This window comes from Heptranchias perlo, chromosome 2 (genome assembly GCF_035084215.1).
Source record: "Heptranchias perlo isolate sHepPer1 chromosome 2, sHepPer1.hap1, whole genome shotgun sequence".
NCBI classification, from domain to species: domain Eukaryota; kingdom Metazoa; phylum Chordata; class Chondrichthyes; order Hexanchiformes; family Hexanchidae; genus Heptranchias; species Heptranchias perlo.
Window position 1 is genome coordinate 94,132,213 of NC_090326.1, and position 15,296 is coordinate 94,147,508.

At 37.1% G+C, this 15,296-nt stretch overlaps 1 protein-coding gene across 2 annotated transcripts in view; it reads right to left on the minus strand.

Moving 5' to 3' along the window:
- col1a2 (collagen, type I, alpha 2) overlaps positions 1–13,314 on the minus strand; it is a 50,790-nt gene extending 37,476 nt beyond the window's left edge. For both annotated transcript variants that reach the window (XM_068004446.1, XM_068004438.1), the window contains exons 1-12: positions 13,114–13,314; positions 9,055–9,071; positions 8,929–8,949; positions 6,511–6,555; positions 6,165–6,242; positions 5,071–5,121; positions 2,967–3,011; positions 2,755–2,808; positions 2,595–2,648; positions 643–696; positions 396–449; positions 221–274 (exon numbers count right to left, since the gene is read on the minus strand). In XM_068004446.1, coding sequence (XP_067860547.1) covers positions 221–274; positions 396–449; positions 643–696; positions 2,595–2,648; positions 2,755–2,808; positions 2,967–3,011; positions 5,071–5,121; positions 6,165–6,242; positions 6,511–6,555; positions 8,929–8,949; positions 9,055–9,071; positions 13,114–13,195 — 609 coding nt within the window. In that variant the 5' untranslated portion in view covers positions 13,196–13,314. The remainder of the gene's footprint in view (positions 1–220; positions 275–395; positions 450–642; positions 697–2,594; positions 2,649–2,754; positions 2,809–2,966; positions 3,012–5,070; positions 5,122–6,164; positions 6,243–6,510; positions 6,556–8,928; positions 8,950–9,054; positions 9,072–13,113) is intronic.
- Positions 13,315–15,296: the final 1,982 nt, after the last annotated feature.

A 15,296-nucleotide genomic window follows, 5' to 3' on the forward strand; every position in this document is an offset into this window, starting at 1 on the left:
TGTAGAAAAATATGAAATTCTCTACATCTGAACATAATTAGAAAAGATTAAAGGTTTGTGTTCAATTTTCTGATATGAAATCTAAGTATATCACTTGTAAAATGAAAATTAGCAGTAGGTACAAAGAATATTCCTTTGTTTAACTGTATAAATAGCATGCTCCCTAACTCATGTTTAACAGCTCAGAGTACTGTAACTTGATCATAGCTGCATGGTTTACCTTTCCACCAGCGGCACCTGGTTCTGCCTTAATTCCATCCAAACCATTGTAGCCCTGTAAGGAAATGGAAGATATTATAATATGTCAGTCACTGGCATTAAACGGTGTAGCACTAATTATTTACTGCAGTAGAACAAAGATGTAAAAAGTAACAAAAAGAAAATGTCTAACTCACTCTGTGTCCTTTCCTGCCAGGGAGACCAGGGGTTCCTGGGAAACCACGAGCACCCTATGAAGAGGAAGAGGAAATACAACTGAATCATCAAAATGAAACGATTTGGCATTGTTGCTATGGCTGTTTGGTAAGATAGTATAAAATAAATATTTGCATTTAACAGAAGGATCAGCACCTTCAAGTCAGATAGTACTAAACCAAATGTTATTATTAGATTATACATATCTTATGCTGCCACATCTCTTACCTGAGATCCAACAATACCACGATCACCACCTTTGCCAGATTTGCCATTTTTACCCTGTTAGAGAAAAGTAAATATTTAGTACTAATACAATGTTAATTAAGTAAGAGATGTACATAGATTTATACCAACAGGTAGATTATATTACTATTTACTTATGTGAGACATGCTCTACTTTTTTATACCTCCTAAAATATATTGTTAATGTATTTACTTCTGGACATTAACAGCTACCAATCTAAGTAGAATGTTCATACGTTAGGCACTTCCAAATTGTTTAATATCCATCAAGTGAATGGATTTCAGTACAATGTGCCAAACTGGTAACATCATTTACAAAAACCTGGTGAATTCAATGCATACTTGATCCTCCAGATCAAATAACAGCTGTAATGATCCTTTTTTGGAGGCAGAATGGGTTAGATTGTTAAAATTAAACTCTGGACAGATAGGGCTCAGATTAGTCACAAGGTCACTTCTGATCTCACCCAGACCCATTTGCAGACATTGCAGAGAGAAACTAAGATTGTTCCTCCACAATGGGAAAGTTGACTTGGGTCCATCACTCATGAACATTAAGCTGGTTACAGAATGGCATTGACAGGAAGTGGGAGCAAGTGGCTAGCTGCCCACTTGGTCAGGGTAACATGACGGAAGTCTTCCTCAGAAACTTGGACAAATATGGCGAAAATAAAAACTTTAATTAATTAATCGTTAATAGAATAGTTTTTTAATTGTACATCATGAATTACCAGAACCTTCTGTTGTTCTATAATGTGTAACAATAAGCAAACCTTGACCTGAATGAACAGGCCTGATGGCAAATGTGGCAAGGATGCTATGGAGGGCGTCTCTGACCCAATTCTGAAAAGGTGCTAAATATATAGAATCTAAGTCTCCTATAGGCATCTAGTACATATGATTGGACACTGAATCCAGGATTTGTTCATCCTTATTGATGTGCACTTTTGATTAGTAATGTTATATTACATTACGAAAAACATTGCCTTGTTCTTTACTGCATAGTTGCTCATCTGTGACATTATATGTTTAATTGGATAAGAATCAAAAGGACTAGATTTACATGTTGGCAAGTTGTTGTGAGCTTTCTACTGGCAATACCAGTAAGACTTTATGCATGACCATGGACATTTTTAATAGCTTCTGCCCAAAGAATATACAACCCACATTGTGTTTTGATTTTAAAACACCCAGAACTACAAAAGTACAACGGGAGAATTTTTTCACAAAGGATAGGGCTCCATTTGCATTTAAAGGTCAGGAGGTGCTCAAAGATCATAGCAAATATATAATCAGATTCTAAGAAGCCAGATGCTTGCCAACAGTAGCATCAATCACACAAGAGTAAAATTGTGTGTGTAAAAGGGGTAATACTGTCAATTCATCTCATTGTGAATCAGCTTGACCCTTCCTTATATCCAGTTTATCCTCTTTATCTTTAGCACCAAAGAGAAAAGGAAACTCAAGAAGTTGCAGAAAGCCATTTATGGAACTATCTCCAAGCTAAAACTTTAGGGTGACTTGAGAACTAGGTAATTGTTTGAAATATGCAGTTCATTACAGTAAATCATCATTGTGATAGGTCTAATTTCTAAACTCTGGTGACTCAGAGTAATGTTCTCTCCATGTTCACTGGCCTCAATTTTGGACTAGGGATTCAGACAAATTCCTAACATAGTGAGAAGCTGTGTGAGGTTCTCAACTTGCAGTTCAAAATTATCTGAATGCCCAGCTCTAGAATGTAGACATTTCTTTCAATTATTCAGAACTTAACTTTAATTTATTTTCTCTAGATATGATGAGGCACAATATGAAGCACCCCCATTGTGTGATATTATCTGATTGATACATAAAGCAGTTGTGACCCAAGGAGCTGGCAACATTTAAAAATGCTGTCACGATTCATATTTTACTTCTTCATAATGTATACTTACATCTTCACCAGGTTTTCCAGGTGTACCTTGAGGACCACGGGGACCCAATGCACCCTAGTGAATAAAAATACAAAAAGAAAATCAAAAATCAATATGAAATAAAAGTTTCACGAATTATTTCATGTCACAAATTGAAAATATTGCTTTGAAGTGTACTTACAGTTGGACCAGTTTCACCCGGAATGCCTGGAGGTCCTTGGGGGCCGGGAGAACCCTGAAAGTGAACACATACATTTTATTCAAGTTATTCAAGACTGAAGTATCTAAAATAAATTTTAATCAAGATAATTTCAAATGGAGGTAGTACAATGTGTTGCATAGTTTCAATTATAAATGGGCAAGAGCAAAATACCAAGAAACTGTAACACTTACAGGAGCACCGGATGCTCCTTGTGGGCCTCTCACTCCCATTAGTCCCTAAAGAAAAATAGATTATATCTGAATTAGTACACAATATGCCAATCAGTAATTAAGCAACAAGACAATCTTTGGAAATATAAACACAGTATAGATGTAAACAAGGCAGATAAGGTTAGAGTGAATGATATGATGGGCTCACAAATAATCCATATGTACCGTTATGTTTTTGACTGTCTTTAGGCTTAGTCTTTATAAACAGTTGGCCACTTAACAAAATCTTAATCCGCAAATACTAAAATATAAGTGAATCTGACTTTAGGTGATTAGTATAACTGAATTGATAGCATTTTAACTTGTTTATCTTTCAATCAATTGAATCTGTTTTTGGTGGTACTGGTTCAGGGAAAATGTTGGTCAGGACACTGGAAGAACTCTCTGCTCTTCTTCAAATAGTGCCATGTAATTTTAGTGTTCAACTGAACCAAAGAAACAGGTAGATGGGTCTCATCTGAAGGATGGCACCTTCAACAATATAACACTCTGTCAGTACTGCACCGTATGAGTTTAGATTTTGTGCTGAAATACTGGAGTGGGGCTCAAACTCGCAACCTTCTGACAGAGACAGCTACCAACTAAGCCAAGCTGACAATGATAAGTGTATATCAAAAGGAACATGTATGCTAAAACAAAATACCCAAATAAAGGGCAAAAATGGAAAACTTTCTCATATGTTCTATAGTTATAATGAGCAAAAGTTCTTCTTCCACTTTTGCAATTAGAATTGCCCATTACAATAGAAGCAAATCTTCTGTTAACAAGTAGAGGACAAGTGAGATGCTTTCATTCATACTCACTTTCTTCATCATTGACAAGTTTTGATTTAAACTACGTAAGTTTACTAAACTGATCTTACTGGAGAAAACAAAAAGAATGAAAATACTCAATATATTTCTTAATGGTCACTGTATTCTGCCTTATTTTGGAAAGGGAACGATGGGATATAATGTGGTTTAAGTGCTTGGAGAGATTTAGTAAAAACACTCCACACCCATACAATTTTATCAAAATAGGAATTCATACATAGTTTATTATTACATTTTCATACAATGGTGACCTGCAATTTGGATTTCTTCTTGTATCCTGTATTGAGCTGAGAAAATCCAGTATTTTCTTTGCTCAGGTACCTCTGAATTAGCACCCAACCTGATTCAAATTCTGAATTCAGTGTTATACTATGGAGCTGTCCCTGGACACATCTGTAACCTATTTTGTTAGACCAGCTACTTAGAGTGGAACTCAATATGAGTGATGAACAAAATGGTGGACATGCATGTGAGAAAGATGCAGTGGCAAAGGTGGAAGATCTTTTCTTCATGCCTTGAAATAATATAGCTTGGGGAATACTTCATTCTGAAAGTGTATCCTTACATTATACTTGTTCTTTAAGATGTTATCTTAAAGTGACTTAGTTATATAGAACATCTGGCACAGAAGCAATAATGTTCCTGGATAATTTTAGGGCCACCATAACTTTTGTAATAACAAGGAAGTGTAACAGTTTCAAAGATTTAAGATCACATGTTCAGCTGTATTCTGGTGTTTCTGGGATACATCTTGGTGTTTCTAACTCTTTATGAAAATCAATCTTCCAGCGCTTGCTCACTTTAAAAAAAAAAACCTGAAACTGCACACCGCCTTTTAAAGAAAGCTTTCAAATAATACATGATTCATTTACAGGACATTTGATATGAAAAATGAGAACATTCAGATTTTTTTTTAAATTATTCGTTCATGGGATGTGGGCGTCGCTGGCGAGGCCGGCATTAATTGCCCATCCCTAATTGCCCTCGAGAAGGTGGTGGTGAGACGCCTTCTTGAACCGCTGCAGTCCGTGTAAATTCAAGATTACATAAAAGGCTAATCCTGTGATCCAACAGTCCCAGTGGTTGGCCACACTTGTAGCAAATAGTGAGTTGAATAATCATAGCTACAATCTTGTAGTTCTATCTAGGCCTCACACTCCCTTCAAGTGTGGCTTCCCTACTGGGAGAACTGGATCATGGAATTTAACCTATAGTGTTGTGGGATGATTGAAGAAGGAGTTGTAAATGCATACCATGATTCCTGGTGACACATCGTCCTGTTTCCTGTACTGAGCAGCAAAGCTCTGAAAACCAAAACAGAGACACATCATTACTTTAGGAGAGGCCTTAACTGATTATCAACTTATCTGCAGTCATGGAAACTTGGTAAGATGAAAGCACCAAGGCTACACTGACTGAAGAAAGTTGCAAACAAATGCTAATTTGTACATGTATCTTTAGAACCAACAATAGAAATAGAAATAACCTCAACCTACACAAAACACTTTCATGTACATGGTAAAACTAACTTCCCTATTAACCAGTTGCTCACAAGGGCAGGATTGGGGATGGGGAAATGAGAAAGGACAGAAAAATCAAACTATATTCTTAAACCCTTCACTGTTCCCATTTTTCTTATAGTCAATCTTTAAATATTCAGTTGTTAACATTCAAAATCAAAAAAAAATTGGGTTGATTAAAAATTCTTCCTTATTGTTGCCATACGGCAGTAGGAAACTCCCAGTTTAAATCCCTGGTCTATGTTGAGGAGTTAACTGGTCTCAGCTAAGGTGAACATTGGGAGAGGACTCAAATTAGCTTCAGCGTCTGCTAGTTAAGAAAGAGAAAAAAAAATCAACCAGGATTCCAGTTCCTTGTCACTGGCCTGTGACCTCCCAGCTGGAAATATATGCATGTGTGTATATTGGGTGAAGACAGGGTTGGGCTTGGCTATGATGCTCCCACTTTGTATAATATCCTTCTGACACCCATTGTCCCTAGAAGATAGAAGAATGGATGCTTAAACTGGAGAGTTGTAAATGCAACCCAATTTTTTTTGTCATTGATAAGTTTTGATTTAAGCTATTTAATTTTACTAAACTGACTGTACAGGAAAAAACAGAAAGAGTGAATATATTTCAAAGTGCTGATCCCCTTTAGCTATCAGAAAAAGGGAGTACATTGGGAGGTAGGAGAAAATTCTTATTGTTGTTTGGTGCCATTTACATTATATGTATTATATAACGGGAACTGAGATTGGTCTAAATAATTGGTCCAATAACTGAATGCAATTCAAAATCAACCATTACTCTGAATAGAATCAGCTAATTTTGCAATAATAACTTACTATGCCAGGTAAGCCAGGTGGTCCGGCAAGGCCTGGCGTGCCTGGTATTCCATCTCTACCGTCTTGTCCTCGAGGGCCCTATGATAGAAAGAATGCAGATTGTGACTGTGTACCATAAGGCACAATACAAAAATGGAAATGTTTAGATTTGACAATTTAATTAACGTGGTATATAGCGCAATGTGGTTGTTCATAAATCAATTTGATATTATCAACAGAAAACAAAACTAAGAAATATCAGACAATATTCTGTTGAAACAACATTTTCTTCAAAAGAACTTAAATTCAACTTTTTAATTTAAAAAAATCTGGTTGAAGAAAACTAATCCAATTCAAGCATAAATACCCTGTCTCCTGGTGGGCCTGGATCGCCATGGGGACCTTGGGGTCCCTAAAAACATAAATATTTGGATCAAGTTAGATATACAAAGCTGTAACACAATTTCAAAAGTTGCAGTTTATATCATACTTTCAAATGATTACAAGATTGATCCATTACCCTTCCCCTATTCTTATGTCCAACAGGATCGTATCATAGATAGGTTTAAGAAGAAAGATGAAAGAAAGAATTTGCATATATATAGTGCCTTTCACAACCTCAGGACATCCCAAAGCACTTCACAGCCAATGAAGTACTTTAAACATGTAGTCACTGTTGTAATGTAGGGAAACAAGGCAGCTGATTTGTACAGAGCAAAGTCCCACAAACAGCAATGAGATAAATGATCAGATAATCTATTTTTGTTGGTGTTAGTTGAGGGATAAATGTTGGCTAGGATACCAAGGGAATTCCTTTGATTTTCTTTAAATAACGCCATGGAATCTTTTGCGTCCATCTCAGAGGGCAGATGGGCCTAGGTTTAACATTATTCAAAAGACGGCACCTCTGACAGTCTAGCACGCCTTCAGTACTGCACTGAAGTGCCAGCCTGGATCATGTGCTCAAGTCTCTGGAGTGGGGCTAGAACCTACCACCTTCTGACTCAGAGGCAAAAGTGCTACCACCAACCAATGCTGACACATAACCTAAAAAGCCTACAAGATTACCAGAAGATGCAAAAGCATTTTTCAAAGGATTTCCCCTGAGAGACTTGGGGAAAGAGAATTAATATAAACATTTAAAAATCAAGGGTGGATCATTATTTTAGAATGAAACAGCATATACACTGAAAATGATGGATGTTGAAAGTCATTCAGAGACAATGCAAGATTTTTTTTTGCAGGCTTGTTTCCTTCACTTAAAAAACACACCAGCTACATTAGAATGCTGCTCCCAATCTTCCTTTTCATCTTTGCCCATTGCCACTCCCAATCGGTTTATGAAGGTACTATAACAAGTGACAGAATGAAAAGCTGTCTAAGTAAAAGATAGACAAATATGATAAGTGTGATAATATAATTCTCTGCATGCTTGCTTCACAATAGCCCAGCAGTCAAATGGTTAATCAGGGCTGCTTGATACTGGAGATTGCTTACTGCACTAGAACTTAAGGAAGAAGGAATGAGGAAAGATTGTGCAGCAAGTCAGCTTGGTCCATTGTCTAAGTTCTGTTTCAGAGCCTAATTGACCATTATTGGTGAGTTTTGTCAGTTCTGAACCATGCTGCTAGATGGTGTGCTGTCATTAAATAAGGAGTTTCATTTCATGGATGCAGGAAAACAAAGTGATATTATCCAGTTTGTCTGCAACCCCTGCGAGGCAATCATGCAGAAGTCTGAGCTTCAGACCATCCTGCTAACCAGACTGGAGAAGGACGTGTGATAAGTGCAGTCCACACAGAGAGAGGTTCCGGAGGAAATGTGAAGAAACAAAAATAAGCAAATGAAAGCATGTAAAAATCACACTTTACATCACTGTGATTACTGGGCAGAATTCCAGTGCTGTCGGTACCATGGGTCAGCTCTCAAAAGGGGTAATAAGTTGTAAGTGGAGGTGGAGTAGCTCTGCTTGAGGGAGAGGGAAGTGTGACAAACTGACTTCAGCTGTCTCATCCCTCATGCAGCAGGCCTTAAAACATTAGTTGGGCATCAACATCCATGTCTAAAAGGAAAACTGTGTTTTCCGCGTGTCGATTTTTTGTCATTTAATTTTTTATTGCATCTTTGTTTTTATCAAGCTGATGGAACACAACGTAGACAACAAACTATAAAGACCCATGATATATTATTTATGTCCCATGAGTGGACTTGTGTTACTCATGAGTGACACAGATCACATAAGTTATGTTGAGCACCATGAGCAAGGTATTAATAATGCCCCATTGGACAATAAAACGTATTCTGTTTATATCATACATTAAAGATTGAGTAAAAAAATTAAATAAAAAGATTTAAAAATTGGTTTAATGGTGCACTATATTCCTTTGTAATTACATTTCATGAAACTGATGTTACTATGTATTGTATATTACACCAATTTCCAGTTTTTGACCCAGGTATCAGCATTGAAAACTCTCAGACTGGCTATAGCACTGGATATAGCACAGTACAGATGCAACACAGTACTTCCCCCAACAAACTGCCTTAACAGCAACATCAGGAGAGCACCTCTTACTGGAACAGTGTGGCAATTTCCAACTGTCGTGTGAAATGTTCTTATGGTGTTTGAGAGGCTTTATCCAATTAGTGGGCAAGTGTGTGCTGGGAGTAGGTTGAAATATTCCAAGGTTGTCTCACTGCATTTGTACTTCAGAAGTTTTTAGAAATATTCCATCCTACAGAGTGCACAGCCACACAAGGAAAGAAACAATATCATCATACGCACCATTAAGTCATCTTGGTAAGCCTGTAACAAACAAGAGAAAAAAAAATACTTAATTATTTTATCTAAACAGAATCAAAATACAATGGAATTTCTAAGAGTAACAGCATAATGACTGTCAACACTTACGTCACTTCCATATGTGTCTGTAGAAAAAGAAACAGAAAATAAGATGTTAGTTAGGAATTTTCCAAATATGTAATTGTAGGGTTAATATATTGTGCATACATGACACTCCAAAACATTATCATAAATTGTTGTAAAACTGTCCTGTTTGATTCAGTAGTATACAGCATTCAGTAGTAGTCACTATATGATTATAGTGACAATGAGGAAATATTTCCTCTGTTCACTATTTGTAGTGAAATCCTAACCACATTCTACACTTGATTTGTGATTTTGCTAGAAATAGCAGAGTAAAATCTTCCCCCAATATTTGAAAGGTTATCGTGATGTTTTTCAAAATTTATAAAAAGGAAGCTGAAGCTCAGTAAATAAAAATTTTCTTCTTACTCTTACTTTGGTCAGGAAATTTATGACCTTAAATATTTTCCAGTAATAAATAAACCCTGCTGGGACTGCGCTGTGTCTGAACTTGGCTCTGTGATTTGGACAAAAGTAAATTTAACTCTTGTTAGTTATACACTTCATAACTGTAATAAGCTGCTTCTTAGAATCATAAGTTTGTTTTTTTTAATTTGATAATGTATTTTTTTGGTGAATTTTGTGTTCATAGAGGAATGGAATACTTTCTCATTTCAAGCACCCAGCATCAAGTACTCAAAGATCAGGCACAGCGTAGCCAGATGTGGAGTAACTTTACTCTGCCCCAACAATGCAGCTGATTCCCAACCCCCACTGTCAGAAGTGAACCCCCCTTTCCTATAACTAGCTGTGGTCGTGGCTTCGCTGAGTAAGATTGCCATTTTTTGGAAAAATATGGCAATTGCATGCTTTGCATCCTGCCAACTAGGTTGAGACTATCCAAACTCAGTTTACATTGAATCCTTACGGCCAATAGAGCTTATAGACTTTCATCCCATCACGCTTGGCTGGATTTGAACCAAGGTCCCGAAGGCCAAAAATATAATATCTAATGCACTGCGCTACCCCATGTAATTTGTCAAAAAAGTTGAAAGGGAATGGACATGAAGTGATAGTTCTTTTGACTGTGTTAGGAACTCATTGTGCTAAATTCGAATGTAATGGTTAAAGGTATGTTTTATTTATCCCCTTCCTCATCTGAACTGGATAGTGGTAAAACAGACTCCTATTACTTCTTATCATATGCAGGATCCACACCAGTACTGAATAGAGACGTATACTGTGTAAGTTAGAAGAGAAACTCATCTTCAGCTGAAGGAGAGTGTAGCAGATTACCTTTGTCGTCACTGTGTCAGTCAGCGAGTATATTTTGGACCAAATTTGCAGAGTTATTTTTTGTAATCTATTTAAATAATTATTCCTATCTGGTCCTATTCTTTAAGACCAATTAATTACATGGTGTATATCCATCTTGGGTCATGAAACTAATGGGTCTAAATAAGTTACATTTTTCAAAAATATATACTCCACTTTAAAACAGCCGCTTGGTCCCTTTGCTTTCTGAAATGCACACAATCATTTGACATTTGAAACATTTTTGTAATTTAAGAAAAAATTACTTCAAAAATGTCCATTTTAGTAAAGCAAACATTTTATATTGGTCAGTGTACATTAACCAAATATTTATTATAAAAATGTGAAGAAAATTTAAATGGATGTCTCAATCATTGATTATTCTTATTAATTGTTGTTTAATTAGATTAGCACACTTGCTTTATAGTACTTATCCATTAAAAACAAACACATAAATCTGTTTAAGGTACACAATTATCTTATTAGATTTCAGTTTGGAGTCCAATTATATATTAATATTAATAGCCTAATGAGTCGAATGAAAATGTGATTGTAGAAAAGTGTGTGGTCTGGAGGATGAGCTAAGGTTATTGGTGCCTGGATCAGGTTGGTACTCTGGCGACATTTCCGCCCCCTGACGCTGCAGCCACCCTGCAGACTCTCCGATGATATCATCAGGAACGAAGGGCTGCTGTCACACTAACATGACCAACAAGGCTGGGGTTTCCACACCTCCTTGCACTTCATTTCCTGCACTTTGATTCACCCTACACCGTTACTTAGCCCTGCCACTACAGGAGATGTTGGCAAGTGGCCGCAAACCACAGGTCATGTATATATACAAATGCTTTCAATGTGCTGAAACTAAGTTATTCATACAAAGCTGAACAGCACAAGCACACTTGCAATTTTACCGTGTATACCTGCTAGCTTTTTGATGGAAATGATATTTGACCCTTAAAACTATACACTTGCAGCAATGTCAGATGGCATTTAAAAAAGCATTTACGTCATGTTTATCAAGATGCACCATGGTTATAACATTGGCCATGTAACATCTAGATAGAAATTACTTGATCAATGATTTACCCTTACTTGAGTACAATTCTAACATATTTTAGAAATCGCAGATAGGCTTTGCACTTCCAGTAGATGTAGCTGAACATCACTTTACTAGGACAATACTTTGTAATGTGAAGAACTATCCAGTCACCTTGCACATCAGAAAGTTACTATAATACCAAAAAAAGATGGACTAAAAAATTAGAACTGCTCTGACAAAATAAAGTAGTGCAAGAAATACTATTGAAAAGTGAGGCATTAACACATCAAACACCTGGGGAGGGATCCTCATCTGCTTAAAAACAAAATGGAAAATATGATTCTTGTGAAAATTAATTTGTAATGTTGCATCTATCTATCTACTTTCTATCTATATATCTATGTCGTAACTGTGCTAATTATTTTCCTTTTGTGAAGTGAAGACTCATTTCCTCCCTCCTCAAATGCAGCTTTCGCCACGGCCAAATCGGCACCTACTTCAAATTACCAGTAGGAGGCTCCAAAATTCTTGTGTTGGTTTTAGTTAATTCCATTGTCAGTGTTTGTGTGCGCATAAAATGTGTGTATATATGCACACGTTATATAATTAAACATTAAATTACTTTATAGATTATATATAAAAAGATACAATCTATCGAATACGTTAAACGATCCGAAATGCATTTGTTATAAACGAGAAAAACGTTATCACATATGTACTGCGTCTGAATACTTTTGGGAATTGCTAAAGTGGAGGTGTACTGTCATTCCGCAGATCCCCGATGGATTCCCATTCCCACCAATGATCAAACTTGCTGATCTCTCCCACATTGTCACTAATTCGTCCACTCAAAGAGACCACACCTTCTTTGGGCTTAACATAAGTACTATTTGAAACGAAGAATTCCAAAACTGCCCTTCACTGGACACATCTTAAGTTGCTCTACATTTGCTCCAAGGGACAATGTAACTAACATCAGATGGGCGGGGGGCATGAAAGAATCCACGCCCGCGAAAAATACATTTACTCATTTGAGAAACTAGTACTTTGGACTTGTAAACAGATGTCCTTAAAAACTCTTTCTAAAATACAATAAATTAGTCTTTACTATTAGTCTGCTCGACGGAACAATGAGGCAAAGCGCCGTATTAAAGTCGAAGACTAACGCAAGGTGGCGACATCGCAAAATTCTCTCTGCTCAGCCCAGCATTGTCATAAATTAACATCAAGTTCCCCCCATATTCAATCTGCTCATATTTATTGATTTTTTTTCCTATCTAAAAGCTAACGACAGATTGCTAAAATATCATCTAGACTCAAAGAAGCAAAATAGTTTGAACTGACGCTCACAATACTCGTTCAATGGAACACATACACCCGCGCTAGTTTTCGTCCAAATCCCAACGCTTGTGCGACCACGCCTTTAAGTACTTATATACACATTAACTTTAAGCAAATATATTGGTATATATTTTACGAAATAAGCAAGGTGCAGTTGCGTTTGACGAATCATTTGCTACTGTATTGCGTTACTTGTTTAAGAAAGATTGTTCGTTGCAAATTACTGGATTTTTTAACGGGTCACAAAATATGATTTTATACTTTTATTATTCTTGTTTCACTGCTATACTTTTTGATAAGTTTGAACTTAGGGTTTCTGAAAGAATTCTGGCATGCCTTATCTTACTGGGTTGCAGCGTCCAAGCAAACATAAACATTATATTGTCAGATTTAAAAGGGGCACTTACATTCGTCTTCATATTGGCCTCTTGCAACGAACGTCGTTACTGCAAGCAGCAACAAAATCCGTGTATCCACAAAGCTGAGCATGTCTAAATGTTAGACATGCAGACTCCTTGTGAAAAATAGCTCAGCCTTTTACCCAGCAAGCATAAAACAGAGGTGATGATAACTCCAGACTTTACAGAACCCTCCTGCCGTATCTCTAGCGTGATGTACCCTTCTTATAGTACAGGAGGATCCCTGTCTGCGTGTCAGGACATCCCCTTAACCAATAGAAACCCAACGGCCCAATACTTTCAACCCCAACAGGTCCATTGGAGGAGCATGTTCCAATGCGCCCAGCCTGCCAGAAGAATACTGGCACAGCATCATTGGAATGACGAATCCAGAAACACTTAATTGAATGCAGCCCTCTGCGTTGTCGGGTCAGTCTCCACTTCGCGAGCTGTGGTGGGGGCTTTAACATTTGTCTCACTTTAGAAAGTGGGACACGGTGGCGATCGTGTCAGCAAACTGCCGGCGCTAACAGTAACACAGCAAGACAAGAAAAAAGGGGCAACTTTGTGTGTGAACCCGAAGAACAGAACATTTCAATAGTTTGCTTTGGGTGTAAGTTAGGTCTTTTCACCAACAAGACTAACAATCGTTTCAATCACTTGCATCGGAAAGAGCGAGTATTTGTGATAACTGCTCGCCAGTCATTAAATTCCAATGGATTTGGTAGAATCTTCGACATTTATTTTAATAGGAAGAAAGAACAACGAAATCAAACGATGTCAATCTCAGGTCCACGCCCTTTTCCCAAGAGTTTACGCGGCTCCCCTGTCTCAAACTATGTAACGCGCAGTTTTAACAGGGTCTTGAAGCACTTTGCCTTTCTGGTTCTTAAATAGTTTCATTACCTGGTTATCAATAACTGTTTAATACAAACCATTTGACAGCAGGAGCTCAAATTACAAATCAACCCATCATAAAGGAGCAGACCCTGAACACGAAGAGTCGACCTAACGAATTATTTAGGTGCACTGAGGGAGATGTTCTCTCTGTCTCGCTGTCACAAAAGACTTAACACTTGATAGTCACCCTGAAGGATATTAGACGTCGAAATAAGTGTATCTATTTAAAATAAAATAAAAAATCTCCGACAAAATGAAACTTGCATGGCATCATCTGTTATAAAAATACACACTTTTTTTGAATCTGCATTTAATTTCCATCAATGTCATTTTTCATAGTTTGCCGCAACTCATTGTAAAATTACACAGGACAATAATGAACAGGCACTGAGCGAACATTAAACCCCTCCATCAGGTACAATAGGATGAGAAATATTTCCTCCTTCTGTACAAAATGCTGCTGGTTTTCTCTGTATAAAAAGCGATTCATTCAGTAAGCTTGACCGCAAATGTTCTTCTGAAAAGCTTACAGAACTTTTAACAATATGTTGCTGTTAAAATTGTTCGTGTATCCTTTTCATTCGAAACTTAACGCCACTCTGAGTTGCCCTCGCTATAGTGGTGTTGTAAGTCTTATCTTTTAAGTTGCTTTCGTAAACCAAAACGCTTTCATTCTCATTAGATCCCATCAGACAGGCTGCATCTAAACTGTACTCGTGGCTTAGCGGAAGTGCACTTAATTGTGTCAGTTTCTTTAAAAATAATCGAATTCCGATTACAGTTCCAAATTCAAATGTCATCATATGAACCCAATTATATTTATGAGGGGGAAGGGGGTCCTGTTTTACAGCAGGCTTGCCAGCATCTTCTGAAAGAGAGTGAATGCCCAAAATTATATATAAAAAACGCATGCAACCTGTCTACTGCTTACTTCGTAGTGATTTCGTTAGTTATACAAACTAATCTCATAATTCCACATATATTCTATTTGGAGTAAACCGCTAATTACACTGTGACGAGTTTGAAATTGTACTATATATAAGTTGTGGTGCTAACTGTAATCGTGGATGAAGTTCCCCCCAGATGACCAGACACTGCGCCCTTATCTGAAGCTAAGAGCTACAAAAGATGCCACATATTCAAATTCCCCTGCCGCCTATTGAATTATACATAAATCAGACAAACCATTCAAACGTCAAACAAAAATGCTGCGTAACCGAAACAGGATTAGTAATATTACAATCGCACTTTTATGTATTGATAACCTTTGCACATCTCTGGTACTGCATGAA